The sequence below is a fragment of the Dromiciops gliroides genome, chromosome 4, assembly GCF_019393635.1.
Source record: "Dromiciops gliroides isolate mDroGli1 chromosome 4, mDroGli1.pri, whole genome shotgun sequence".
Taxonomy (NCBI): domain Eukaryota; kingdom Metazoa; phylum Chordata; class Mammalia; order Microbiotheria; family Microbiotheriidae; genus Dromiciops; species Dromiciops gliroides.
The window spans coordinates 29,931,609-29,959,028 of record NC_057864.1 but is presented as its reverse complement, the minus strand read 5'-3'; the positions used below and the strand labels follow the sequence as shown (position 1 = coordinate 29,959,028).

Genomic DNA, 27,420 nt, shown 5'->3' with positions numbered 1-27,420 from the left:
TGCAGTGCTTCCAGGTTTCATGGAATTCAGAACTGAAAGGAGTTGTTGTGACCTCTTGGTCCAACCCCTTCATGGAGAAGGGGTTCCGATCAGTCAATAAGGTCCTACTATGTGTGGGGTCCTGGGCATGGCACTAGCGGGAGGTAAAAATACCGTCCATGCCCTGAGGGAGGACAGCAAGATACACCCAGAAGTTTGGAAGTGATGAGATTTGTAGGGGGAGGCAGGAGGAGGACTTTAAGAGAAGGAGGTCAGGTGGGAGACCATTCTAGGCATGCAGGGCAAAAGCATGGAGATGGGAGATGGACTTAGTGAGTGAGAAACAACATACAAGCCACTATGCCTGGGCCATCAGATGCTGAGATAGTAGAGTGGGGTGCTAGAAGGGTGGGGTGGGGCCACCTTGTTAATGAAAGGCATTTTATTTTTTTAATTCTAGAGAGGAGGAGCCAGTGAGTTTCCTGAGTAGGGTGGGTCATGGTTGGAAGGTTACTTTGGCAACTAAATGGAAGATTGATGGGAGTGAGGAGAGTCTCAAGGAAGGGAGAACAAGCACAAGACTATCTGATGATCCAGGCATGAGGCAATGAGATCCTGCACGAGGGCGGCAGATGCACCCAAGGAGAGAAGAGATCTCATGTCAGGGATGTGGTGAAGGAAGAAATGCTAAATTTGGCAAGAGTGGCTATGGGGGCTAAGTGATAGTGAGAGGCTGAGGACGACGCCAAGGTTACAAGTCTGGGAGGATGGTGACACCATTTACAGTAGTAGGGAAGTTGGGAAGAGGGTGAAGGGTTGAAGAGATTTGGGGAACTGAGGAACTGAGTTCCAATTCTGACAACAGCACTTACTAGCTACGTGACCTGGAGCAAATCACTCCACCTCTGTCTGCCTCAGTTTCCTCATCTATAAATGGGAATAATGATAGCACCTACCTCCCAGGATCAAGTGAAATATTGTCAAATGAGTGCCTGGAACATAGTAAGTGCAATAAATGCATGTTTCTTTCCTTCTAGGTCACACAGCTAGTAAGTGCTGTTGCCAAGATTTGAACCCAGGTCTCCAGACTTCTGGCCCAGCAGCTGTGGTGGTGGTTTTCCTCACACGGTACCATGCCTCTAAACTGACTAAATGGGGCCAGACCTTTGAGCCGGGGGCAGCCTCGGCTGTCAGACGCCACGGTGGTCTCTGGGAGAGATTGGAGACAAAGCCAGACCTCAGCCTGAGCCAGGTCTCATCCAGTGCAGCCGGAGCGCTGCTCAGAGATGAGGGAAGTTTTCCTCAAATTAACTGCTCTCATAAATTTATCCATCTGTTATCATAAGTGTGGCTTGGAAATGACTTGGCCATAAAATCGAAATAAGCCAGGAGTGAACGTTTTTCACCCTTGGCTTCATGTGGATGTTCTTCATGCCAACATATTAACTCTTTTTAACAGGCCGGGTCTGGGCTGGCCTCAGACAGGGTGCCCATAAAGGACTTGACAAATTCCGGGGGCCTCACAGAACGCAGCAGCCCACCTGGGGGACCTCCAGGGGCCCACCAGCATCCACCCTGTCCCAGCCAGCATCGAAAGACTGGAAGATGAGACCTTCGAGATAAACCCCACAGGCTCCTGGAGGGGCCGGAGGCCTAACTGGACCCCCAGGGAGGACCCTAGAAATGGCTTGAGGCCATGCTGAGAGGCCGGATCCCAGCAGCAATTTGACCTACTTCCTCATCTCAGGCAGTATGGATGGACCACCACCAAGTGGCTTTAAGGGTCATTTCCTCATGCAGACGTTTTCTGGAAGCATTAAGATTGTCAGTTCTTTATCTTAATCTTAGCAGGGCTTTAGAAGTTCCCTCACCGTATCTCCTTGTTTTATGGATGGGGAACGTGAGGCCCACAGAAATTCAGCCATTTCCTTCCCGTATGTGAAGTCTCCTGCAATCAGAACACTGATGGACTCCTCCATCACGAGGACCATTTTCCCATCTGTATTGGGGAAGAGGTCAGTGCTAATTGTAAGGGCTTAATAAATGCTGCCTCATTTATTCATCCCTTCATTCAAGTAATGAATCTAGGATATGGATGGATGGGTGGGTGGATGGGTGGATGGGTGGGTGGATAGATGGGTGGGTGGATAGATGGGTGGGTGGATGGATGGATGGGTGGGTAGATGGGTGGATGGATGGATAGATGGGTGGGTGGGTAGATGGGTGGATGGATGGATGGGTGGATAGGTAGATGGATGGATGGATGGATGGATGGATGGTTGGGTGGATAGATGGGTGGGTGGGTAGATGGGTGGGTGGATGGATGGGTGGATGGGTAGATGGATGGATGGATGGGTGGATGGGTGGGTGGGTGGATGAATGGGTGGGTGGATGGTCAAGCTCTTCAGGAAATGCTCGATCCCAGGGGAAGCTTCTCCCAGGATGTGGGTAGAAGGGCATCCTCAGGCCAGATGCCCAAATGTACTGAGCCCCTCCCAAGCCACAGCCCTCATCACCTGCCAGCCCTTCCCAGAGCCTGTGAGACCTGCTGCAATCCCTCTCTCCTTCCTCCCTGAGGTGACAAAGAGAATTGGGCTACATTAAGAGTAATGCATGAGAGGCGGCTAGGTGGTGCAGTGGATAAAGCACCGGCCCTGGATTCAGGAGTACCTGAGTTCAAATCTGGCCTCAGACACTTGACACTTACTAGCTGTGTGACCCTGGGCAAGTCACTTAACCCCCATTGCCCTGCAAAAAAAAAAAAGAGAGAGAGTAATTCATGGTGGGGGCAGGTAGGTGGTGCAATGGATAAAGCACTGGGCAAGTCACTTAACCCTCATTGCCCTGCAAAAAAAAGGGGGGCAGCTAGTTAGCACAGTGGATAAAGCACCGGCCCTGGATTCAGGAGGACCTGAGTTCAAATCTGACCTCAGACACATGACACTTACTAGCTGTGTGACCCTGGGCAAGTCACTTAACCCTCATTTTCCCCCCACCCCAGAAAAAGAGCAATGTATGGCCTCCAGGAATAAGGAGGTAATGGACCCTTCTACAGGAAGTCCTTAGAAGTCCTTACCAGGGGCAGCTAGATGGCACAGTGGATAGAGCACTGGCCCTGGAGTCAGGAGTACCTGAGTTCAAATCCGGCCTCAGACACTTAACACTTACTAGCTGTGTGACCCTAGGCAAGTCACTTAACCCCAATTGCCTCACTAAAAAAAAAAAAAAAAAGAAGTCCTTACCAATTCCTCTTCATTCTGGTGCCTTCCCTCTCTTATCTCCTGCATAGCTTGTGTCTATATATTTGTTTGCTGGTTGTCACCGCTGTTAGATTGCAAGCTCCTTGAGAGCAGAGACTGTCTTTTGCCTCTTTTATATCCCCAGCACTTAGCCCAGTGACTGGCACACAGTAGGCATTTCATACATGTGTATTGACTAACTGTACCCTGGGCAGGTTACAGTGGAACACTGCCGTTAGTCTTGGGTGCTAAGGGTTGGGAAGGACCCTGCTCAGCTGGGCAGGGGGTGGCCAGAGGGGGGCACCCAGGAAGAGAATCAGTGTGGCATGACAATGTGACGTGGGCTTAGAGGCCAGAGCCAGAAGTTGTGAGAAGAGAAAGATAGGCTGGATGTTAGAAAAAAAACTCCTATTAGGAAACATCTTCCCAAAGGGGAATGAGCTGCCTCGGGGAGTGCTGGACCCCCTCTCCCTAGAGGTCTACATGGAGAGGCCGGATGACTATGTGTTGGGAGTGTTGGAGGGGGGCTTTATGGTCAGAAATGGCCTGGCCTGGATGCCCTCTGGGGACCCCCCCCATTCCTCAGAGGCCATAAGGCTTTGAAAGTTCATGCTAAGTACTATATCGAATCTGAAAATTCCCAGGAAGCCCTGAATAGGTTACTGAAAGTGTTACTAGCTCCAGTTCACAGAGGGTCAGAGAGGTGTGACTAGGCCACATGCAACGGAGCTGGGGTTTAGGTCTCCAAGACTGGGGCTCTCCCCTAAGCCATGAGGAGAGACTGAAGGTTTTGTAGGCAAATAACAAGATGACAGAGGGTTTTGGGGGACATGAATCTGGGCACCTGAGCAGGCTTCTTTGCAGCCTACTGAGTAACCCTTATTCAGACCCTGAAAGAGTAAGAATTGTCAGCAACCTCGGGAAGGAGCAGGGCAGGGGGAGGGGGACTGGGGGGTTGGACTAGACTGAGCCCATGTTGATAGGGTGGGTCACAGGGATGATGGGGGCAATTCAGCTGCAGCAGCCAATGTCTGGACCAGATCAGTGGGAGAAAGTACCCACAAGCCTGTAGGCCACGCCCAGGGCTGGCTCTGGGATATCATTAGCCCTGATAGGTGAGATTCACAGATTGGAGGGTTGGAGAGGGGAGCACTGACCTCCTCCCCAAGCTTTCCTTTATAGAGGGCTGGCTGGAATCTGAATTTTCCAGCTCACTCTCCACTTTTCATTAATGCAGCTTTGTTCGGTTTAGACTCCACAGAATAAGATGCTCCCAAGCCAGAGACGGCCTATTGGCTCCCCACTCCCCTTTCCAGCTTCCCTTTGTCTTCCCCCATTAAAGTGTAAGCTTCTTGAGGGCAGGAACTGTCTTTTTCTTATTTGTGCCCCCATTGTACGGTGCAGTGCCTAGCACATAGTAGGTGCAATGAATGTTTACTGAGTTGAAATCAGTTTGGCCAGAATATGGTAAGGCAAAGTCAAAGGGATTTAGGGGATTTAGGGAAATGGGATGATGCAGTTTGGGAAAGTTTTTAACGCCCAATGGAGAAGTCTGGAGTCAAGAGAGCCCTTGAAGGGGCAGGGGGAGCGAGCGACAAGGTCAGACGTAAGCTAAAGGCCTGACGGTGGTGTGGAGAATGGGCTGGGGGGGGGGGGTCGGAGGCAGGGAGCTATTGAAATAGCCTAGGGGAGACACCATGAGGGATTGGATCAGAGCGACGGTGGCTGTGTGAATGAAAAGGGATGGACTCAAGTGATGAGCTAGGAGGCGGAAGACTCCTCTCTAAGGGGAGCGGAGGACACGTCAATTTCCCAAAGCAACCACAGCATTTCCCAACAACTTTTGCTGACCGACCAACGGATCCATTATCCTTTGGACTACAGATGGTGATCATCGTGGGGATGTGCTTCTTAATGCCTCTTGTCATTGTTATCCCAACCCCTCCCCACTACGAAGGAGATGGCTAAATGCTATTATAAGTGTCTCTCCTCCACGGAGGAGACGGAATGGACGCCACACATAACCCCTCGCCCCTCGGCCCCAGGATTCACTCCCCCGCTCTCTACCTGCACCGAAGGCAAAGAAGAAACTCTTGTCCCCGTTCTCGCGAAGCAGCGCCATGACCCGCCGCCCCATCCTCTCGTTTCGCTTGTAGATGAGCTCCTGGCGGAAGTAGCTGTCGATCTCCTGCGCCGTGGCCTGCTCGTGCGGGGGCAGCGTGGTGTTGATGAAGTTGGGGAGCTGAAGGAGAGAGGAACGCGACTTTTTTAGGATCGGACTGTCGGGGGATGGACAGGAGCAGAGATTTATTCATTGATTCACTGATTCACTGACTTATTCAAAAAGCCAGTTTTCTCCTTTGCCAAAAGGGGACACACGTCTCGGTGCTCGAGCCTCTCAGGGCTATTGTAAGAAGGGAGACCTGAAAGGGGAGTGACAAAGAGGATGAAGATGATGGGAATGTCAGGGTTGTGTTACAGGAGAATGCGGTACACGCCCCTGGGGTCCTTAGGATGGGCTGAACTTATCCCTTCTACTGTGATATACCACTAATGATGGGCAGGAGCTCAGCCTAGGTCCTTCCCCTTCTGAGCCAAACCCTGCCCTGCCTCCCCAGCTGGGTGGTGGTGAATGCCCAGTGGTTGTTCATGCCACATGCCCTCTTTAGCCTCAGTTTCTTCATTTGTAAAACCATTAGATTCAACAGTGGGATGGATGCTGGGCTGGGACACAAGCAGCATCCATGTGACCTCGGGCAAGGCAATGAGCTTCCCTGTGCCTCAGTCTTCCCAACTGTAGGATGAAAGGGCTGGATTCTATGACCGCTGAGGTCCCTTCTAGCTCTAGCTCTATGATCCCATGGAATCAGGAGTGTCCTGGATTCGAATCTTGCCTCTTATTTACAGGCCTATAACTTCAGACCAATCTCTTTACTTTTCTGAATCTTATGGAAATGGGGATAAAAATGTGAGATAGTCACCGTCTACCTTGCAGTGTGACTTTGGGCAGGTCATTTCCCTTCTCCTCCAGGCTTCCATTTTGTTGCTGTTGTTGAGTTATTTTGGTTGTTTCTGACTTTTTGTGAACCCCTTTGGGGTTTTCGTGACAAAGATACTGCAGTGGTTTGCCATTTCCTTCTCCAGCTCATTTTACAGATGAGGAAACTGAGGCACACAGGGTTAAGTCACTTGCCCAGGGTCACACTGCTAGTAGGTGTCTGAGGCCAGATTTTAACTTTCTTGGCCAGAAAAATCCAAAATGGGCTCACGAAGAGTCGGACATGACTGAAATAACTGAACAACAACATCCTGTGCTAAACCCTGCTGTCCAAAGCGGGAAACGACAGACAGTCCCTGCCCTCAAGGAGTGGAAGAGACAGCACGATGTAGACACAGCAAAATGCAGGTGGAATCAATGGGAAAGTCCAGGAATGAGGAGGGGTGGGGAAAGGCTTCCTTCTCTCCTCCATCGGAGCACAGATTTAAAGCCAGAAGGACCTCGGGGGCCAATGAGACCAATCCCCTCATTTATAGATGAGGGAAGTAAGGCCTGGAGAATTGCCCATGTTCAGTCAGGAAATGTCTGAGGTGGGGTTTGCACCCCTGACTCTGGGCCAATTTCCCCTTCCACTGGGGTGCTATGTACTTAGTCTAGTATAGGCTCTCATTCAGTACAATGTAACAAGTGTTTGTTACAGTGCTCATGGGCCTGTGTTCAGCTCTATGGAAACAAACAGACCGAGCACGGACCCTGCCCTCAGGGAGTTTACGTTCTAACAGAAAGGAAAGTGATACAAGTCCCTGTGGACAAGCAGGGGAGCCGGGAGAGCCAAAGTGGAGGCCTTGATTTTCTCAAAAGAGGAGGTTTTAACTAAAACTTGTACCTGAGTGCCCAGGCCAATGGTTTACCGCCACTGAACCACTATAAAAACTGCGTGATCCTGGGCAGGTGATTTCTCAGTGTCCCCAGTCTCTCTCTAAGGTATGGATGCTGATCTGTATTGGTGGAGGGATTTTCCCCACTGGGACTTCCAACCCCCTTCCCCCCGACCCCCCAGTGCTGAACTGGCCTGCAGGGAAGGAAGGCCATGGTTACTGACCACAGCCTTCATTATGCTCTGAGGTTCCATGGAGGCACCAGCTAAATGCAGGAGGACCCAGATCCTGGGCTCATGTTTGTACTGGACCCTCATTCCCAATAGAAAATGTAAATTCCTAGAGGGCAGTAACTGTTTGCTTTGGGGGGTGGGGCTAGCACACAGTCGGTGCCTAATAAATGCTTGCTGACTGATTGATCACACCGCCCACATTGGTGGCAAAGCCATGTTTGAGGTAAAGGTGGAGAGCCAGGGAGCCAGGTAGGACCTTCATGTGGCACACAGTTCAGTGGTTTGGGGCTGGGGCTAGGGTGAGGCTGGCAGCTAGGTGGTGCCTTAGTGCATAGAGCACTGGGCCTAGAGTCAGGAAGACCTGAATTCAAATCCTGTTCTGGACACTTACTAGCTGCGTGACCCCAGGCAAGTCACTTCACTCTATTTGCCTCAGTTTCCTCATATGCAAAGTGAACTGGAGAAGGAAATGGCAAACCACTCCAGTGTCTTTGCCAAGAAAACCCTAAATGGGGTCACGAAGAGTCCAACATAACTGAAAAACAACTGAACAACAATACCAAAATTAAAAAAAAAATATTCCTCACTCCCATTTCTCTGGCACATTAGGGGTGAGAAAATGTTGATTCTCACAAGAGCCCTGTGAAAGTAACAGTGGATTATTCACCTCCATTAAATTATACATTATGTTACAGGGAAGCAAACCGAGTCTCAGAAAGGTTAAGAGACTTGACTTGTATGGGGTCACACAGCTAGTGCCAACAGTGATGAAGCTCTAGCCATCTAGAAAATGGACTCCTGCCTCCAACAGAGGGTCACACATCTCCTCAGATGCCTCCCAGATAAAGGGCGAAATGTCCTTACTAGAATGCTGCTGGACCCTCAGGGAGGGGGATGCGTGGGATGACCCCTCCAGGCTCCTTCCAGCTAAGCATCTTGGGCTTCAAGTTCACCACCAGGTTAGCCATGAGCTTTCCAAAGCAAATAAAGGAGTAGATCCCAGCCCAAACCCAAAGTGACACTTCATAGGAGTCTATGACTCAACTTCTCCACTGGCTCCTGACCCATATACTCATGGAAAATGGGAGGAGAGAGAGACAGAGGGAGAAGGAGAGACAGAGAGACACACACATAGAGAGACACAGAGACACACAGAGCATGGGTAGCCCAGGGTCCCTTCCCTGGTTGGTTAATTACTCTGGGGTTGTCATGGAAGAGCCTTCTCTGATTCCAGAACTATCTACAGCGAGTCTCCTCCCAGCAGACTCTGGGAATTGCCCCCAACTCTGACAACAACAACAACAACACAACCTGCCTCTAGTTTTTCTCTTTCTCAGGACTCCTCGTCCTCTCTGGGCTGTTTCTGGCACTCGTGGATTTTGTTATGCCTAAGTGGAGAATGACCAATTGCTTGAAGAATTGGGCTTCTGTTGATGAGGTCTTCTGACCTAAGTGGAGCACTGCTGAGCCTGGTGACTTGCAGAGGGTGTGTATGGAGGGTGTGAATCCAGGTGTGAGGAGGGAAGGATCCTTGAGATATGGTTTTAAAAGTATCTCCATTCATTTTATCCTTTAATCCTTGCTCTTCTTCTGTGTGGCTGGCAGGGCAGTTTCCTTATGCCCACTTTACAGATGGAAAAACTAAGGCTCACAGAGGTTAGAGGACTTGTTTAGAGTCACACAGCAGGTGAGCAGCAGGACTCTGAACGACTGTCAACCCCAAGGTCCCCAAACTGCCTCCACCAAACCATGCTGCGTCTCTGGGTCCTTCTTCCCTTATGATCTCTAAAGATAGAGCCCCCCACCACCATTGCTCACAACTGATTGCCACTGTAAGAGACAGCTGTGTTGAAGAGAGCCCTCGACTGGGAAGGAATCAGGAGGCTTGAATTTTATCTGGGTTCTTTCTCTGCAAAATCCACTGTGTGACCATGAGCAAGTAACCAATCTCCTCTGGGCTTCACTTTCTCCATTTGCAAAATGGATAAGCTTTCCCTTGTCTACCTCAATGAATGAGCTGCTATTGCCCCCAGAATCCCTGAGACCTGTCGGTACAATTTTCCCATGTTGCTTGCCTTCCTTTGGAGGCAGGAACTGTGCTTTGGTCTTTCTTTGTATCCATGGTGCTTAGCACAGTGCCTGACGTGTAGCAAGTCCTTTTGGTGAGTACTGTGCCCTTACTGGTGAGATCACTGAATGAGACAGGGGGCAGCAGGGATTGACAGAGTTAAGGAGATGTGGACATGAGCCCAGACGCAAGAAGAAGTCGTTTCATCATAATACTCCAATACTCTGATGCCTCTGATGCTCCCCTGATCCAGGGGGCGGCCCATCCCACACCAGGACAGCTCTTATTGTTAGGGATTTCGTTCCTCTATTGAGCTAAAGGAGTGGAAGATGATGCCCAGATTTCAAAGCAAGGCTGGGGGTGGTATTTCTATTATTGTTCTCTTCTCTGAGGCACTGAGACTTCTCCATCACCTTAAAGCTTGCGGCAGGGTTGGGATGCACGCGTGTCTAGTATGATAGCAACCGAGTTCTTGGTCAGAGACAAGTTGAACTCAATGTCTCTAGATGCTATCCAGCTCAGACATTCTGGGTTTGTCCAAGAGGAATTTCCTTCCCTGGGGGAGCCTCCTTTCCTCTTCTCTTCCTCTCATCTCTTCCTTTCTCCCCTCCTCTCCTCCTCTCCAAAATTCTTCCTTTCCTCTCCTCCCTCTACTCATTCTCTCCCCTATTCATCTTTTCTTCCTTCTTTCTCCCTTCTTCCTCTCCTTTATTTCTTTTTTTTCTTTTTTTCCCCTTGGGGCAATGAGGGTTAAGTGACTTGCCCAGGGTCACACAGCTAGTAAGTGTCAAGTGTCTGAAGCTGGATTTGAACTCAGGTCATCCTGAATCCAGGGCCTGTACTTTATTCACTGCACCACCTAGCTGACCCCTCTTTTTTTCTTTTCCTCTATTCCTTCATTCCTCATTTTTTTCTCATCTCCTTCTCCTTCCCATCCCTTCTCTCCTCTCTCTTTCCCACCTTTCCATGTGCCTTTGTAAGTCCATGTAGCCTTCCTCTCCTCTCCTTCCTTCCCCTGCTCCCTCATTTCCTCTTCTCATTCCCTTTCCTGTTCCTTCTTTCTCCTGTCCTCTCCTCCTCTTCCCTCTCTTCCCTTCCCCTCCCCTCCTCTATTTCCCCCTCCCCTCCTCTCCCCTGTCTTTCTCCCTCCCTCCCTCCTTCCTCCCCTCCCAGCATGAGCAGCAGTGATAAGGCTGGGCCAGCAGCCTCTCTCTCTAATCAGAGTACAATTGTGGAAAGCTCACTGGCTCACCGGCTCCTGCACCCACTCCCTCCCCGCCCCCCCCCCCCATGCGGCCCTCTCTGCAAGGAGCAGCAGCCAGCCCGGGGCTGCTGCCCCCGTCACCACTCCGGCAGAGCTGCCGGGCCGGGAAGCTGCGTTCATTCCTCGGATGCTCAGCGTTGACGGCAGTTGGCCAGGCTCCAGGCCCTTGGCTGGCGTTTGAGCCGGGGCCGGGATGAGGCAAATTAATGATGTAATTAGAATTGTCGGGAGCCTTAAATCTCCTCTGACAAGTTTAAGTGCAGGATGGTCCGATAACATTTTTAAGAGGAGACGTCAGCCCCCGGGGCCCCTGATTTATAGGCCACGGATGTGGTTTGGGGGGTGTGCACGGGGGGGGGGAGGGGGTAACACACTTCCCAACCCCTCCTTGAGGGCTCCCATCTTGAGAGGGGTTCCCAGGATGCTGAAGCTATTCCTTGAGTCATCCTGATGGAGAATGGATGTGGGCTCCGTTTAGAGTGGGAGGTGGGGCAGGGCAGGAGATTTTACCCAGGTTACCCCAATACCAACACATATTCCTGGGCCCAGGACAGTGCTAAGCTAAAAAGAGTATCCAAGGGGAGCGTGGGGTGGGGTGGCTACTGAGATGGGAAGGGGTTGGTGTCCATGCCATAGGAGAAGGGCCTTCAGCAAATGTTTAGGCCAGAGAAAAGAAGATTCAGAGGGATGAAGTATCTCTGTCTCTGACTGTTTTGTCTCACAAATGCTGCTCTGCTTGACCCCAGAGAGCAGCACAAAAGCTGCGTGGTCCAGAGAAAAAGGTGTTGGATCAAAAGGCAAAGGACCTGGGTTCAAATCCTGCCTTCGAAGTCTTTAGGCAGAGGTCGTGTGGCTGTTTGGAATCTAGGGTATGTCAGGTCCTTTCTGGCTCTGAGATTCTGGGACTCTGTACCCAGTGGGTGGCTGGAGAGTCTGACCAGGACCTAGTCATAACCCCTCCTCCCCTCCACATCCCTTTTGCTTCCAGCCCTTTAAAAGGCTGGTGGGCACTAAAGGTGGTGAGCTGCTAGATGCAGTGGGGGGGGGAATCGGGGTGTCTGAGAAGCCCTGAAGTTAGGTGGCAGGGAGGCCTAATGGAACAAATACTGACTTGAAGGCCGGGCTTTGATGCTTACTTGCAGTGGGACTTGGGTGGCTATTTCACCCTTTGGACCTGTTTCCCCATCTGCAAAATGGAGAGATTATACTGGATTTCTGAGCTCCTGCTCAGCTTTAGGGAGGTAAAATCCCTTTACTTACCGTCATGCTGCCCCACCCTGGTGACCTTCTTCTACCTCCAGACAGTCCACGGTCTCACCCCTCCCCAGATGATGGTTTCTTCTCCATCCAAACAAGCTCCTCCCCCTAGCTTCTCTATCTTGGACGAGGGCCTCCAGTCACCCCAGTGACGGGAAACCTTAGAGTAGCTTCACTCTCTCCTCTCACCCCACACCCAAACAGTGGCCAAAAAGACAGAGAGGAGGAGCAAAGGAAGAAATGCAGGCACCAACGTAGTGCTTTGTAAACATTGTCACATTAACAGCCCTGGGAGAGAGGTTCAGTAGGTATTATCTGACTGTGGGGACCAATTTTTAATTGGGGAGTGCTAGCTAAGTGGCTCGCAGCAATATTGGGCAAGGAAGGGAGACCGGCAGCCTCCCTCAAACAGAACAAGATTTATTTTAACAAGAATGAACTTAAAAACAAAACACAAACAGGATCAGTAGGATCAAGGGAAAGGAAATAAAATGGGGAAAGGGAAATTATAATACCTGAAAAAATACCACCGCCCAGAAATCAGCTAAAAATACGCAGTTTCCACCTAGAATGCCCAATTCTCCTCCCCCAAACCTAGAAAAACCCCACACAGTCCCGGCCAATGGGATGGCCGCTCTGACAGTCACATGACTGCCCTCACTAGGCTTCCAATCGTTATAATTTTGCCAGGCCCCTGAGGCGTTGGCGAGTGGTGATGACGTAAGGTGCCAGAGCCCTGGCAAGGGCTACAACCAGTGGGTGGAGCACTGTGCGGTTTGCGGAGCCCCAGGCCAGTGCTCGCTGAGGCATAAAAACCTCAAATAACAATTAATTCTTTATGTGACCCACTTTCCAGATGAAGAAACTGAGGCAGGCAGAGGTTAAGTGACTTACTCAGGGCCACGTGACTCATAAATATTTGAGGCAGGATTTGAACCCAGCTTTTCCTGACTCCAAGTCTGTTAACCTCCCCAGTGAACCACAACAGAGGCTGCTTGGTCCATCTGTGATGGAGCAGAGAGCTTCCTGAGAAGAGGAGCGGGAGAAGAGGCTGGAAGACTCCACCCAACCTTCGATTCCCTCCTAGCCCATCTCCTTACTCATTTATTCCACCTCATTTCTTCTTCCAGCCGCATGTCTGTGTTTGCTGTGACTCAGTTTCTTTGTCAGTAAAAGGACAGGTTGGACTATGTGAAGACTGATTGAGAAAGGGCTGGGGGGTGAGGGGTGGGGGGGACATCTTGTGGATGAGGGATTAGCTTTATCCTGCCCTGTCCCTGTCACAAAAGGTCTTCAGAGGCTTGTCTGGTACAGGCTAATGGGGAGCCTTGGTCAGCTTGACTGAGGTCCCTGCCAGCTTGGAGACTCGGGGGCTCGTCAGACCCAGTAGTGGAGAGGGGGTAGACTCGGGTGCCCACCAGAAGCAGGAAGGAAGGTCAGCCAGGCACCTCATTGGAGACACCAGCATTGATTTGGAATCTTTTAGGATGTCTTAACGGGAGTGGGGAGAGGGGGGACACACAATAGCTCAGCACCCTCAGCCTCATCATTTACCCCAGTTCAGCTGCAGGCATAAATCAGACCCAGCCAGTGCACATTTTTTCCTCCAAAATTCCTTTCTCCCCAGGATACCCTTGTAAAATGGGAAAGTTTCAAATGTCAAGCGAGAACTCAGGAATCAAAAAGCCGGAGAGGGGCGGCTCCCCTTGTCCCTGGCGCTCCATTTCCCATAGCCTTCTGGACTCACGGCTGACTGACCCTTCCTCCCCCGCCCCCTCCCATGCTGCCATATTAGCAGTGTGACTGTGATTAGCCAGGACGGGCCCAGAAGTCTCCCCTCCTTTCTTCGGGGCTTCTCCTTTTCTCTGACTCATGGAATTCCAGAGTCTCAGAACTGGCGGAGACCCCGGAGACAGCGAGGCCAATCCAGAGCTCAACAGGGATCCCTCCACAACTCTGTATTAATGAAGAGACTGAGGCCCAGACACGGGAGGTAGTGAAGGCGTGAGCTAACTCACCAAGGAGACAAGGAGCATATTGCTTGTGGGAGATAATGAGGACCCTGGTTAAGAGGGACCTCTGGACCAGGAAGGTCATGAAGCTCTCCAGGGAAGGGGAGGATGCTCTGTTTGGAGGCAGCCCGTCCATCCTACCTTTGGGAGGAAAGGGTGCCTGACATCGAGTCCAGCTCCACCTCTTTGTGAAGCCTTCCCCCCCCCCCCTCCACTGGTCTTGGTTCTGTCTGATCATTCCCTTCCATCTATCGACAAGGATCAAAGCCTCACAGAATCATTAACCAAATACCAAAAGGATCACCACTACAACTTTCCCAATGAGTGGTCTCCCATCTTCTGCTTGAATACCTCCAGTGACAGGGAGCTCACCACTTCCTTTGGCAGCCCAGTCTATTCTGAGACAGCTCTCATTGTTAGGAAGTTTGTCCTTTAACCAGTCTCTCTCTCTCTCTCTCTCTCTCTCTCTCTCTCTCTCTCTCTCTCTCTCTCTCTCTCTCTCACACTCTCTGTGTGACTCCCCCCCCCCTTCTCTTTCTCTGGCAATTGGGGTTAAGTGATTTGCCCATGGTCACACAGCAAGTAAGTGTCTGAGGCTACATTTGAACTCAGGTCCTGCTGACTCCAGGGCTAGTTGCTTTATCCACTGTCCCACTCATCTAGCTCCCCCAACATCCAGTCTCAATCAGCCTTTCCACAACTTCCCCCATTTCTTCTGCTTCTGCCCTCTGCAGTCACACAAAACGAATCTAATCCTCCTTCCATGGATAACCCTTCAAATAATTAAGATGGCTGCTGTGTGCCCCCCTCCATCCCCTCCCCCGCTGTCTTCTCCAGGCCAAACGCACCCAATCATCCAACTGTTCATCACGTGACACCGTCCATGTGTAGGTGCCTCTCCCCCCACAATACCTGCTCTGTCCCAGATTCTCTTTTCTCTATGACGCTTTTTCCAGGTGACCTCCTTAGCACCTGGGGTTCAACGATCACGTCTACACAGACGCCCCACCCCGCCCTCTGTATCCAGCCTGAGTCTCTTGACCTAGTCCATGACCCAACTCCCAACTGGACAGCTTTCCTTGGATGGCTTATAGTTCAATTCAGCAAACATTTATTACACCCCTACTGTGTGCCAGGGACCAGCTACATACGAGGCAGCACCTGCCCTCAGAGAGCTTCTGTTCTATTGGGGCAGTGCCCCACGTACACAGGTAAATGAATAGAAGTCTTCTCCAAAATAAACACAGACCAGCATCAAGGGCCACGGACACAAACCATAGAGGTGAGGCCTGAGCCAAGGTCTTCAGGAAGCCAGGGACATCAGGAGGCAGATGTGAAGAGGGAGTGCACAGGAAATGGCATACACAAAAGCTTGGAGGTGGGGGCTGGAATGTTGTTTTCTTGGAGCAGTGATCGGGCTAGTTTGGCTGGAACGAGGTGTGGGGAGGGAGAATAATGGAAAATATGGCCAAAGAAAGAATGCTGGAGGACGTACATGGAGGGACTTGGATGCCCAACAGGGGAGTTTCTATTTATTTCCGCTTAAAGGCAATGGGAAACTGCTGGAGCTATATGACCAGGGGGTAACCTGGTCAGACCTGATGCTTGGGGTGGGGAGGGACTGGAGCCCAGGAGGCCAATTAGGAGGCTAGGGTAGGAGTTTCAGTAAGGGTTTATGGGGATCTGAACCACAGCACAGACTATGATGGAGAGAAGCGGTCAGATGTCCCAGATAACACAGTGGTAGAGACTTGGCAACGACTTGAATAGGTGAGGTAGGAGAAGAAAGGAAATATGCACTCAGCAAGTATCTACTATGTGCTAGACACTGTGCTAAGCACTTTACTAATATCATCTCATGTGATCCCCTCAACAACCCTAGGAGGTAGGTGCTATTATTATCTCCATTTTACAGTTGAGGAAACTGAGGCAGAGGTGAAGGGACTTGCCCAGGGTCACAGAGCTAGCAAGCTGGATTTGAACTCAGGTCTTACTCTAGGCCCACTGCACCACTGAGATCGAAAAGTGGGGCGACTCAAAGGAAGGTGATGCCCTGAACAGAAATCAGGAAGTTTGGAGGGTAACATAATAGGTCCTGTTTGATTTGAATTTGAGATGCCCCTGGGGCATCCTCCAGCCTTGATCTCCTTCACCTGCCACATCACATCAGTTGCCAAGTCTTGTCGTTTCTGTCTCCACAACATCTCTTAAAAAAGACCCCTTTTCCCTGGCCCCACAGCAGTGGCTCTAGCCCAGGCACTCATCACATGTCACCTGGACTATTGCACCAGCCTCCTCATTGGTCTTCCTGCCTCAAGTCATTCCCCATCTAATCAATGCTCTGCACAGCTGCCAAAACCATCTCTCTAGCGTCCAGGTCTGACCGTATCACTCCCTTGCACAGGCTTCAATTGCTAATTGAATCTGAGGGAAAACGCAAACTTCCCATTTGGCACTTAAAGTGCTTACACTTCTTGTTCTCCTCCCCATCCCCTCCATCTTTCCAGGCTTATTTCCCAAGGACTTGACATTCCAGCCAAAATGTCCATACCTTTACACAGGTTGGGCCCCCACACCTGGATTGCATCCCCTCCTCACCTCCATCTCTGAAGAACTCTGGTTCCCTTCCAGGCTCTATTTAGTGGCCACCTCCCATTACCCATCTTTCCTGCCTTCCTGCTCAGAGTCAGCGTAGACCTGCCTCTGAATTGCTTTTGGACCTTCTTCTCTGGCTACGTGTTGTTGCCTCTCCCTTTAGAGTGTTAGGTCTAGAATGCCTTTTCAGGTAGCACAGAATACTAATAAATGTTTATTGCATTGAGTGAATTGAAACACAATGAGGGGCAGCTAGGTGGTGCAGTGGATAGAGCACCGGCCTTGGAGTCAGGAGGACCTGAGTTCAAATCCGACCTCAGACACTTAACACTTACTAGCTGTGTGACCCTGGGCAAGTCACTTAACCCCAATTGCCTCACAAAAAAAAAAAGTCTGAAACACAATGAGGCAAGTCCTTCATCTGGCTATCAGATCCTTGCTGAGTCTGCCCTTGGGGAAGGGAGGTAGAGAACAATCCATCCATTTTGGAAATCCTGAGTTTAAATCCTGCTTCAGGTAACCCGGAGCAAGTCCCTTAAGCTTCCGGTGCCTCGGTTTCCTCATTTGTAAAATGAGGGGCCTTGGACTCAGTGGTCCCCGGGGGTCCCTTTCAGCTCCAATTCATCATCATTTACCCCCTGTCTTTATCTTCCTCTTATTCTCCCCACTCTTGCCTCCACCCCGCTGCAGCCTCCCTCTCCTCCCTGTTGCTCCATTTGGTTTCTAGGTCTCTCATTGTTCCATGGTGGCCGACAGCAGAAACCCTCCATCCCCCAAAGGGGAAGAATAGTCCATCACACACTTGACCGGTCAAAGGGGCACCCTTGCTTACATCAAAGGCAGGGGTCGCCATTTAGCCCACAAGAATGAAAGGAACGGATTTCTAAAGTTCTTCTAAGCTGAATATGCCCTGGAGTCTCTGAAGTCCTCTGGGAAGTCCTTTCTGCTCGTCTGGTGCCCTGGAAGGAACCTGGGCTTTGGAGCCAGAAAGCTGACGTCAGTCTCCCATCAGTCATTTATCTGCTGTGTGACTTGGACCAGTTTCTTTCCCTCTCTGGGCCTCAGGGTTTTTTGATTACAATGGGGAGGGGGCTGAAACAGAGCATTTCTCCAAGGGTCCTTCCAGCTCAGAATCTCCATTTGGGCCCATTCTTTCCCTGGCCAAGGAAAGGCTTCCCTGATTTGAGGAAACAAGGCTTTGGGCTGGGAATTCCTTGGATGGAGGGAAAAGTAAAAGGGTCATAAAGTCTCCTTTCCCAGTCAGTCTCAAACCCCACCCCGCCCCTTTCCCAAATCGTCCAAAGGACGAGCATCACCAGCAATAAGTTCATACAAGTGTCCTATGTCTGCTCAGAGGGGCCCTGGGAACTGGCTGGGGGAGGAGCGGGGGTGGAGGTGGGGGGGCTGCCCTGGCTGGCCAGCAGTGGGGAGGCTTAGAGACGGTTTCTCAGAGCAGGCTTGCATCAGCCTGAGGATGGAGCTGGGGTATGGGCTCCAAAGGCCACCGGGGCCTTAAATCTATGAGGCTGGAACATGGTTCCCCCTTCCCACATCAAGCCCAGTGCACAAGGAGAAGAGCTGGTGGGTCATGGAAAGAGGCCCCGGATTTGCACTCAGGATGACATAAGTCATCACCACCTATCCCTGTGGCCTCTGTGAAGTCCTCTCCCCTCTCACAGAGTCTCACTTTCCTCCTCCATAAAATGAGGACAAGGACAGGTGGGATTTCAGAGGGATTTCAGGCTCACAAAGCTCTTTTCTCATAAGAACCCAGGAGAGGAAGGAGAGTCTTATTTGTCCCATTTAATAGCAGAGAAACTGAGGCTGCCCAGAAAATGATGCTGTGTGCTCAAGGTCTCCCAGGCCAGAGGTGGAAAGCCTTGGTATCGGGGGTCTTGGTTTAAATCTCAGCTTCTAAACTTGCTAGCTGCGTGACCATGGGTAATTCACTTGAATCTCAGTCCTTCCATTGGCAAAATGGAAATATTAAACCTTGGCCAATCTGCCTGCCTGCCTCCTTTGCTGGGTTACTGTGAGGATGCACTGGTTTAAGTGGGAGGAGCTACAAGCTGCTTTACCAAGCTTAAGGTGCTACAGAAACACACCCATGACCGATGGGGGCCCAGGCCAAGAGAGGAGAAGAGGAAATACCTTCTCTTCCCTTTAGTGCATCAGGACAAAGTCTGGAAAAGCCACCGACCCCAAGGAGGATGTGATAGTGCCCATGTCCATCTCCTGATTTCTCTACAGGACTCTACTCCATCCTTCAGGGCCCATCATGAACCTCCTCTGCTAAGGGGACCTTCTAGTCAATTTATACTCTTGGAGAGCTACCCGATCACTGAAGAGTCAAGAGATTTGCTTGGGGACACACAGCCAGTTTGTCAGAACCAAGTTTCCCTGACTCCCAAGAAAACACTCTATCCCCTGCTCCAAGGCTGCCTAGAATCCATCAGGGCTTATCAATCGATTGTTTGATCAACAAGCATTTATTAAACACTTACTATATGCCAGGCACTAAGCGAGAGAATAGGGTGGGGATGCATGTTGCTCATAAGTAGGATATAGAAGATACATACAAAGGAGATACTAAGTAACTAAGTAATGAAAGGTACTAGAAGCTAAGGGGGAAGAGAGGGATAGAGGGAGAAGACAGGAAGGCCTGTGGGTGCTTATATGAGGGAAGACCTCATGTCCCCAAGAATAAGGACACGGGGTCTCCGTGCCTTTCAAGAAGGACCATGATCTGAGGACCGTCTAAGGGAGAGGGCTTGACCTCACTTTTTCATCTCACGGGGTCTATTTGAGAATCAGAGACTCAGACTGTCCGAGGTGGGGTGGGCCTGGGAGAGTAGCTACCCCGACCTCCCTCCTTCCTTCTGCAATTCATTCTTCAGCCTCCTGGTCAGTCACTCAAACGGCGCCATTGTTCACAGAGAGCTCGCTGCGCCCTGAGCAGGCCATTTCACTGTGGGACGCTGCTCCTTATTAGATAGTTCTTCACTTTTATGATGTTGAACTCGACCCTCCCTGTGATGCCCCCTCCGCAGCCTCGCTCCCGGTTCCACCTGCTGCAGAACAAGCCCAGCCCCTCTTGGAGACTCCTTCCCTGTCCCACCAAGTCTCATCATCAATGGTGCTAATGTATGGAATGTATGTATAACACAAACCTTCAGTAGCTATGCACACACTGGCTCATTGAATCATGGAGTCGTTGTTAGTGATCCAGTCCTCATACATTGGACATGAACCCACCCTGTGCTGCCCTCATTGCCTTCACCCTGACTCTCTGGGCATCTTCAAAGTCCTTCCTGACAAGTGGCTCCTTGGGCTGGCCGCACCACTACCGATGTGGGCAGAGGACCGCGGGTGGGTTCTCATCCCGGACGCCATGCCACACACGCTATGCCACTGAAGGAAATCAGATGAGATGATGTGGAAAAGCATTTTACGAGCCTGCGGTGGCTGTTACTGTCTTTGCTGTTTTTGTTTTATTTTCACAGGGCAGTGAGGGTTAAGTGACTTGCCCAGGGTCACACAGCTAGTAAGTATCAAGTGTCTGAGGCTGGATTTGAACTCAGGTCCTCCTGAATCCAGGGCCAGTGCTTTATCCACTGTGCCACCTAGTCGACCCCTGGTGGCTGTTACTGTTACTTGAATATGTCTTCCATAGTATGGGGAGTTTTCCTCGCCAAATCACACAGCTGACATCGTTCCTTACATTTTACTTAAACCCTCAGGTCTTTCCTTCCTTCCTTCCTTCCTTCCTTCCTTCCTTCCTTCCTTCCTTCCTTCCTTCCTTCCTTCCTTCCTTCCTTCCTTCCTTCCTTCCTTCCTTCCTTCCTTCCTTCCTTCCTTCCTTCCTTTCTTTCTTCCTTTCTTTCTTTCTTTCTTTCTTTCTTTCTTTCTTTCTTGCTTGCTTGCTTGCTTGCTTGCTTGCTTGCTTTCTTTCTTTCTTTCTTTCTTTCTTTCTTTCTTTCTTTCTTTCTTTCTTTCTTTCTTTCTTTCTTTCTTTCTTTCTTTCTTTCTTTTTCTCCAAACTGCTCGCTACTCACCTCTCTCCCATCCTGTAGTGGTGGATGAGCTGACTGAGCACCTTGGAGTCCACCATGTGGCAGGCCACCTCCCTCCATACCAGCAGTTAAGAGTGAGATCTCTAAAGGATTTTAGGTGGGAGCCCAAGAGGCCTCAGGGCCACCAGCCTGAGCCACTACCTCCGTCCTCCTGGAGTGCTGGATGGGGAGTGAAGTGACCTGAGTCTGAACTGCAGCCTCCGACACTGACTGTCTGTATGACTGTCAACATGTCTCTGTCTCTGTCTCTGTCTGTCTCTCCCTCTGTCTCTTTCTCTCTCTGTCTCTCTGTGTCCCCCCACCTCCCTTGCTCACTCACTTAAGCTCTCCCACTTGCTCACTTTGCTCTCTCTCTGCTTTGATTTCTTCCCCTGTAAAATGAGGTGCCGCAAGCACTGAGAGATGAAGTTTTGTCCAGGGGTCCGCAGCCACTTTGTGTCAGAGATGGGAACCACGTTTCTCTGGTAGATATGCATCCAACATCCCTACCTCACATTGGGCAGTGGAGAGGAAAGAGTTTGTAGATCCTGAAGGGATCAGCGGCTGGGATGATCCCCTCCGGGCCTCTCCTCCTCCCTCCCCCCCCCCCAAAGTCTTCCCCTCCTAGGCCGACAGCTTTACCTGAGGACGCATCATGGTTGAAGATGACAGCGTTGAGGTCCCCGCAATTGTAGTGCTTTAATGAGGTCTTCCGTGGTGTAGGGGCCTGCAGGCTGCCCGCCCTGAGGCTCTCATGCGGAGCAGAGTTTGATTCAGCGCAAACAGCACTGGGGACCCAAGGGGTCAAGAGTCAGTTCCCCAAAAAACTGGGCCAACGGGAACCCCTGAAAACTCCCCTCTGTCCATTGCTCAATCACATACTGTCAGAAAAACCCACCAAAAGGAAGCACTGAGTGGACTACAGGGGGCGCCAGGGGCACATAGCAGGAAAAGCCCCAGCTGGGCTTCAGGACACAGAATTCTGTCACAATGACTGAGCGCTTTATTTTCTCTCCCCAGGACTCAGTTTCCTGCTCTGTCAGGAGGGGGAGGGGATCATCTGTAAGCTTTCAACCCTTGTGGGGATTGTCCCGAGCAGCATCTCACGGAACATGGCTGCCAACACACTTTGTGAAACTCTGACAGATTCTACAAGTCTAAATGGGGGATGGAGTCATAGCCATTGACAAACAATCTAGGTCTACAGAGTAGATTGGGGATGCTCTCAGACCAATTCATGAAAGGTTGGTTAAACATGCAGATGACAAATGGGCCAGAAGAACAAATGAGAAAACAAACGAACAGACAATTGATCAACTGACAGACAAAGAGGTGGATGTCTGGACAGACAGACAGGTAGATGGAAAGCACACAATGAAAGCAGGAGACATTCCCTGATCTCCCAACACCCACTGATGCTCACACCCCCATGATCTTGGTCTATTTTGGATGTATTTTGATGCTAGCCCTATATGTGCATGTTGTCCTTTCCCATTAGAATGTAAACCTTCTAGGAGGCAAGGGGCTGATTTGCTTTTCTCTGTCTTTCCAGCATCTAGCTCATAGTAAGCACTTATTAAGTATTTGTTGGTTAACTTATTGGTTGAATGGAGGACAGACAGATGCATGAATGAGAGAAAACACAGAGATAGAAAATGAACACATGAATGAATAAATGGATAAACAGCTCATAAGCAAGTGAGTTAATGAATGAATGAACAGACATATGGACATATGCATGGATGAGCGAATGGCTGGAAGGAGCACATCCAAGCTTGGATGGATGGATGGATGGATGGATGGATGAGCAAATGAATGAACAAATGTGTGAATGAACAAGCAGATGGAGGAGGGAGAACCGTAATGGTGGAACTCCTCCTAATCATCTCAATTCACTCTCTCACAGCAGGGAGGGCCAACTGGAGGAAGATTCAGCTCCTGGAGAGTCCTGCCCTGCCCTGCCATGTGGGCAAAGCCGTGGCTGGCATGCTCCGGGCATTCTTGTTCTGACTGCTGGGGTGCTGAAATGTTCACCACAGCCAGCTAGGCGCTGGTTGTTGACGGCACGCCTCACAGTCACAGATGGAAACACAGCAGGGGAAAAGAGGAAGGAGGGGTCCATCCTGCTGATGGAATGTTGCCATGGAAACCAGTTCTTACAAACATGGCCCATGCCGCGGGGTGAAAGCATCCATTTAATCGACTCTCTAGTATTGCTCAGCCCTCCCCACTACTTGGGATCAGAGGATTTAGCGCGGAAAGCAAGCTTAGCGATCAACTCACCCCACCCCCCTCATCTTACAGTTGGGTAAAATGAGGCCCAAGGGGCCTAGATGGTGGAGGACATGGGGCAAGTCACTGGCAGAGCAAGGGTTTGAACCGGGTCCTTGGACTCTCCAATGCTGGCTCCTGCTAATTGTATTCCCCTATGGGGCTTGGAACATCACGGAACACATGGAACATCAGCCACTGCCCCTCCACCCCACTCAATGACCAAGGTGGTCCAGGGTTAGGGCACTAGTCCCAAGTCAATTCATTCAGCAAACATTTATTAATCACCCTACTTCCTTGTTGCCCCATGCTAGTGATAGCCGCCACATGGATCGTCCCTTCCCTCAAGAGGCTTACACTCTTCTTGGGGAAGTAAGAGAGGATATGAGGTGAATCTAGGGAAGGAGGCTACTTGGAAAAGTGTGATCCAGGAAAGGAGAGTCTCCAGGAACCTGTGAGGAGAATCTGAGAAAGGAAAGATCACCGGGGGGTGGGATGGAAATCCGGGATGCTTCATGGGGGTCGGAGGCGAAACGGAGGAAACCTGAACAGGCTTTTTAAAAAAACGGCTCTTTTTGGTTTTTGCATCACCTCCATTTCTGAACGCGTCCCGCCTTCTGCCTGCTCTGGGCAGCCACTCTTGGAAACAAAGCATTTGTGGTTTGTTTTCTTAAAGGAGGTGGGGAAAGCTTAGCACACCCAACCAGCACCTCACCTGGGTCTCACAGTGCCCCAGGCACTGAAGCGTCCGCAGAGCACTGGATCTGCCTCCCCCGACAACACACTTCTCATTCACTGCCTAGAAAGCCAAGCTCTGACCCTGCTGTGGTCCTTCCCCATCCTTTGTAGGCATGGGACGTGGACACCAGTCATCATGATCTAAGAACAGAGTACAGGGAGGAACCTTAGGACAGAGAAGTGAGAACCCAGAGGGACCTTGGCACATAAAACACAGAATGTTAGAACTGGGAGAACCCTGAACCCTAATTCTCCTTGTTTCACTGAGGTAGAACGAAACCCAAGAGGGTAAGGGATGTGTCCCAGGTGACAGTCAGAGGCAGAGCTGGGCCCAGATGCCAGGCTCTCTTGCCTCCCCAACCAAGGCTCTGTCCCCTCCACCACAGTTTTTTCCATATTGACTGAGAATTCATTCATTCATTCATTCATTCATTCATTCATAACTTGAGTACTGGAGCTGGCAGAGACCCTTAACATCCTGAAACTGGTAGGACCCGCCTGTTTAAAATAACAAACGCTCTTGGGCCGTGGCCTCCACAGCTAACTCTAGGATAATGTTTATGCTAAGGGTTTGACATGAACTAACAAATAAGGAAGAAAAAAACCCAGCCCACTCTGGTTTCTCCATTCTCATTTACATTCTCGGACCTGGATGAGCAGACCACGGGCCAGCCTCCAACCTTTGCTACCAGAGAAGGGGCTGGCCAGCTTTGGGAGATGGTCTTTTAAAGTAAAGCAGGGACTGGGGGGGCGGTGTCTGAGATATGAAGGGGGTAGTGTAGAGAGAGTTTCACCTGGGAGCGAGACTTGGGAGGGGGTGTGGGATGAGAGATGACTGCTGCGCTCAAACTTCTGAAGGACTATTCTCAGCAGGAATGAAGGCCGGCACTGAAGACCGGCCCAGTTCGGCTTGATGTCACGGCACATGACCCCCTAACAGTGCCAGTTATCCCACACCAGCAGGACGTGAGCAGACTGCCTGGGGAGGTGGTGAGTCTCCATCATTGGCGAGTATGAAGCCAGGGCTGAACAGTCACACTCAGGTAGGACTATCTGGGGGATTCCTGGCCCATACATGGATGTGACCAGTTGGCCTCTAAGGTCGCTAGGTCTATGCTACTGTGCTCGAGGATATTGCAATTCCCATTCTCCATATGATCCTGCCTCCCTTTCCCTGAGTACTTTCAGGTTTATGAAGGCCCTGGGTGGTGCTGCAGTGCATAGAATACTAGGCCTGGAGTCAGAAAGACTCGAGTTCAAATCTAGACACTTACTAGCTGTGTGACCCTGGGCAAGTCACCTAACTCTGTCTCAGTTCTTCATCTGTAAAACGAGCTAGAGAAGGAAATGGCAAAAGCGCTGCGGTCTCTTTACTAATAAAACCCCAAATGGGGTCATGATTGAAACAACCAGACAAGCCCCTCCTCCTTGGTTCTTGACAAAACACCCTCCTCCAAAGCATCTTTTGAGCTCTCCAGTTAAATAGGACGAATCCTTTTAACAGAGGAGGAAACTGAGGACCAGCCGGGGGATGGGACTTGCCTAGAGCTGTGTGCAAGTCTCCAAGTGAGGACCCAGATGGAGGCCTCATCCCCTCAGATCAGCTAAAAGTCCCCTGAATGGGAGGGGCTTCCCCGAGGTGTGGGGCCGTCAGCCCTTCACAACCATCCCCAGCAGACCCAGTCCCATCTGAGTCTGGGGAGGGCCAGGGAGGCAAGGAGCTTCTCCTTAGTTCTAAGGAAGCGAGGGGGAGGCTGGGCAGTGAGATCCCAGGAGGGAAGGTCACTCACTAGCTGTGTGGCTTCATATGAGTTACTCAACCTCTCTGGGCCTGTTTCCTTTTCTGTAAGGTGGGGGCTGGGGTAGATGAGATAGCCCTGAAGGTTCCTTAGGGCCTAACCAGGCTGGGCTGCAGGGATCCACAGGGAATGAGGGGCAGAGGCAGGAACCAAATCGAGGTCCTGACTTCCCCTGCCCCTTCCTGCCATTGGATCATAGGCCCCTGCCTCTGCGGTCCCTCCCTTTCTCTAGGAAGGCTGGGGTAGGGGCTTGGATTAGGTGTGAGTGCAGTCACAGACACAGAAACAGCCTGGAGCAACATCCTTGCCTGAGGATGGACCTACCCTGTCTCTGGGCTGGGGACAGCCTTCAGGCAGGGGGAGAAAAATGTGGATTTAGAACCAAAGGTGCCCTGCTAAGATCTTGGTCCTGCCACGGGGTCACCCTGAGAGCTGGTTTACATGTCCTCTCGGGCCCCTCTTCCAGATCTAATATGTGACCAGCCCCACGGCATCATGTGCTGGTTGCTTACAACATCTGTGACCTGGGCTGGTCCCTAGCCTCGGTTTCTCCTGTAATCAAAATAAGAGCATTAAAATATGGGACCTTTAAGGTCATCTTTGGTCCTGGCCTTCTGTGTTCTCAAATCTCTTCCATACTTTTAACATCCTTTACTTTAACACCCCTCCAACTCTGACATTCCCTGTTCTAAACTCCCTGCCAGCCCTGACATTCCCTGTTCTAGGCTCCCTCCCAGCTCTGACACTCCCTGTTCTAAGGCCCCTCCCAGCTTTGACATCTTCTGTTCTAAGCTCCCTCCCAGCCCTGACATTCCCTGTTCTAAGCTCCCTCCCAGTCCTGACATCCCCTGTTCTAAGGCCCTCCCAGCCCTGACATCCCCTGTTCTAAGCTCCCTCCCAGCCTTGATATTCCCTGTTCTAAACTCCCTGCCAGCCCTGACATTCCCTGTTCTAAACTCCCTGCTAGCCCTGACATCCCCTGTTCTAGGCTCCTTGCCAGCCCTGACATCCCCTGTTCTAAGCTCCCTGCCAGCCCTGACATCCCCTGTTCTAGGCTCCCTCCCAGCTCTGACACTCCCTGTTCTAAGCTCCCTGCCAGCCCTGACATTCCCTGTTCCAAGGCCCTCCCAGATCTGATGCTGTCTATTCCAACAGCCTTAAAAACTTCGGCTTTTTCCGGATCCCTCCTGTGCCAGCACTCTTGCCTCCTGGAACAGCTAGCTCAGGCCTTCCTCACATCTCCCCCTGCCACCCCCACCCCAACCCCTCCCACACACAATCCAAACCCCTGAAAAAAGTTCTAAGAAAAGCTTTTGAAAGCCTGGGTTCTGAATGTCAGGGCGAAATGTTAAGGCCCCCCATGCAGGCCCATATGAAAAGGAAGCAAACATGGGCTGTATATTATTGGAAGCCCGGCTCCCATCTGGGAAGTGTAAATGATGGTGAGGCTCTCAATGAGCCTTCTTATGTCAGCATCGGCAGGGCTGGGGGTTTCTAGGTCCCTGAGCCCTTAGAGTGCATGGAGCAAGCGAATCTCAGAATAAGCTCATTGAATGCAAAAGGGGCCCCTTTCTCCCTCCCACCAGCCAGCAGGGCTTGGGGCACCAGGAGAGACTCGTTCCCTTGGGGGGGGGGTAAGGGGAGGACAACATCACCTCCAGACACTGTGACTCATCCAAAGGAGGAAAGAGAAAGCTCCAGGTCTCTTTCCAAAGCCAGTGATCTTCTACAGTTGCCCCTCCCCCCTTTTAAGATATGCATCATCACCCCAGCCCCACCCAGCCTCATCGGATGTTTGTGAGAGACATTGGCGGTACTTGTTGTGGGTGACCATGTGGACAGAAAGTGCCCCTCATTCGACAGAGGAGGAGACTAAGGGCCAGGGTGGTGAAGTGAGTGGTTTAGGGTCACACAGGTATTAAGGGAGGATTTGAACTCAGGCCATGGGCATCTACTTTCTCCTATACCATGCTCTTTCTTAGAAGATTGTTGTTCAGGTCTCTCTCTGAGGTCCTATGTGAGTCAGGGCTTCCAGAA

The 27,420-nt window shown here is 51.0% G+C and overlaps 1 protein-coding gene across 1 annotated transcript in view; it reads right to left on the bottom strand.

The window, feature by feature from the left end:
• Positions 1-27,217, bottom strand: part of LOC122754550 (metalloprotease TIKI2-like) — a 78,462-nt gene extending 51,245 nt beyond the window's left edge. The window contains exons 1-3 of the mRNA XM_044003078.1: positions 27,162-27,217; positions 21,223-21,363; positions 5,286-5,464 (exon numbers count right to left, since the gene is read on the bottom strand). Of these exons, the coding sequence (XP_043859013.1) occupies positions 5,286-5,464; positions 21,223-21,363; positions 27,162-27,217 (376 nt within the window). The remainder of the gene's footprint in view (positions 1-5,285; positions 5,465-21,222; positions 21,364-27,161) is intronic.
• Positions 27,218-27,420: the final 203 nt, after the last annotated feature.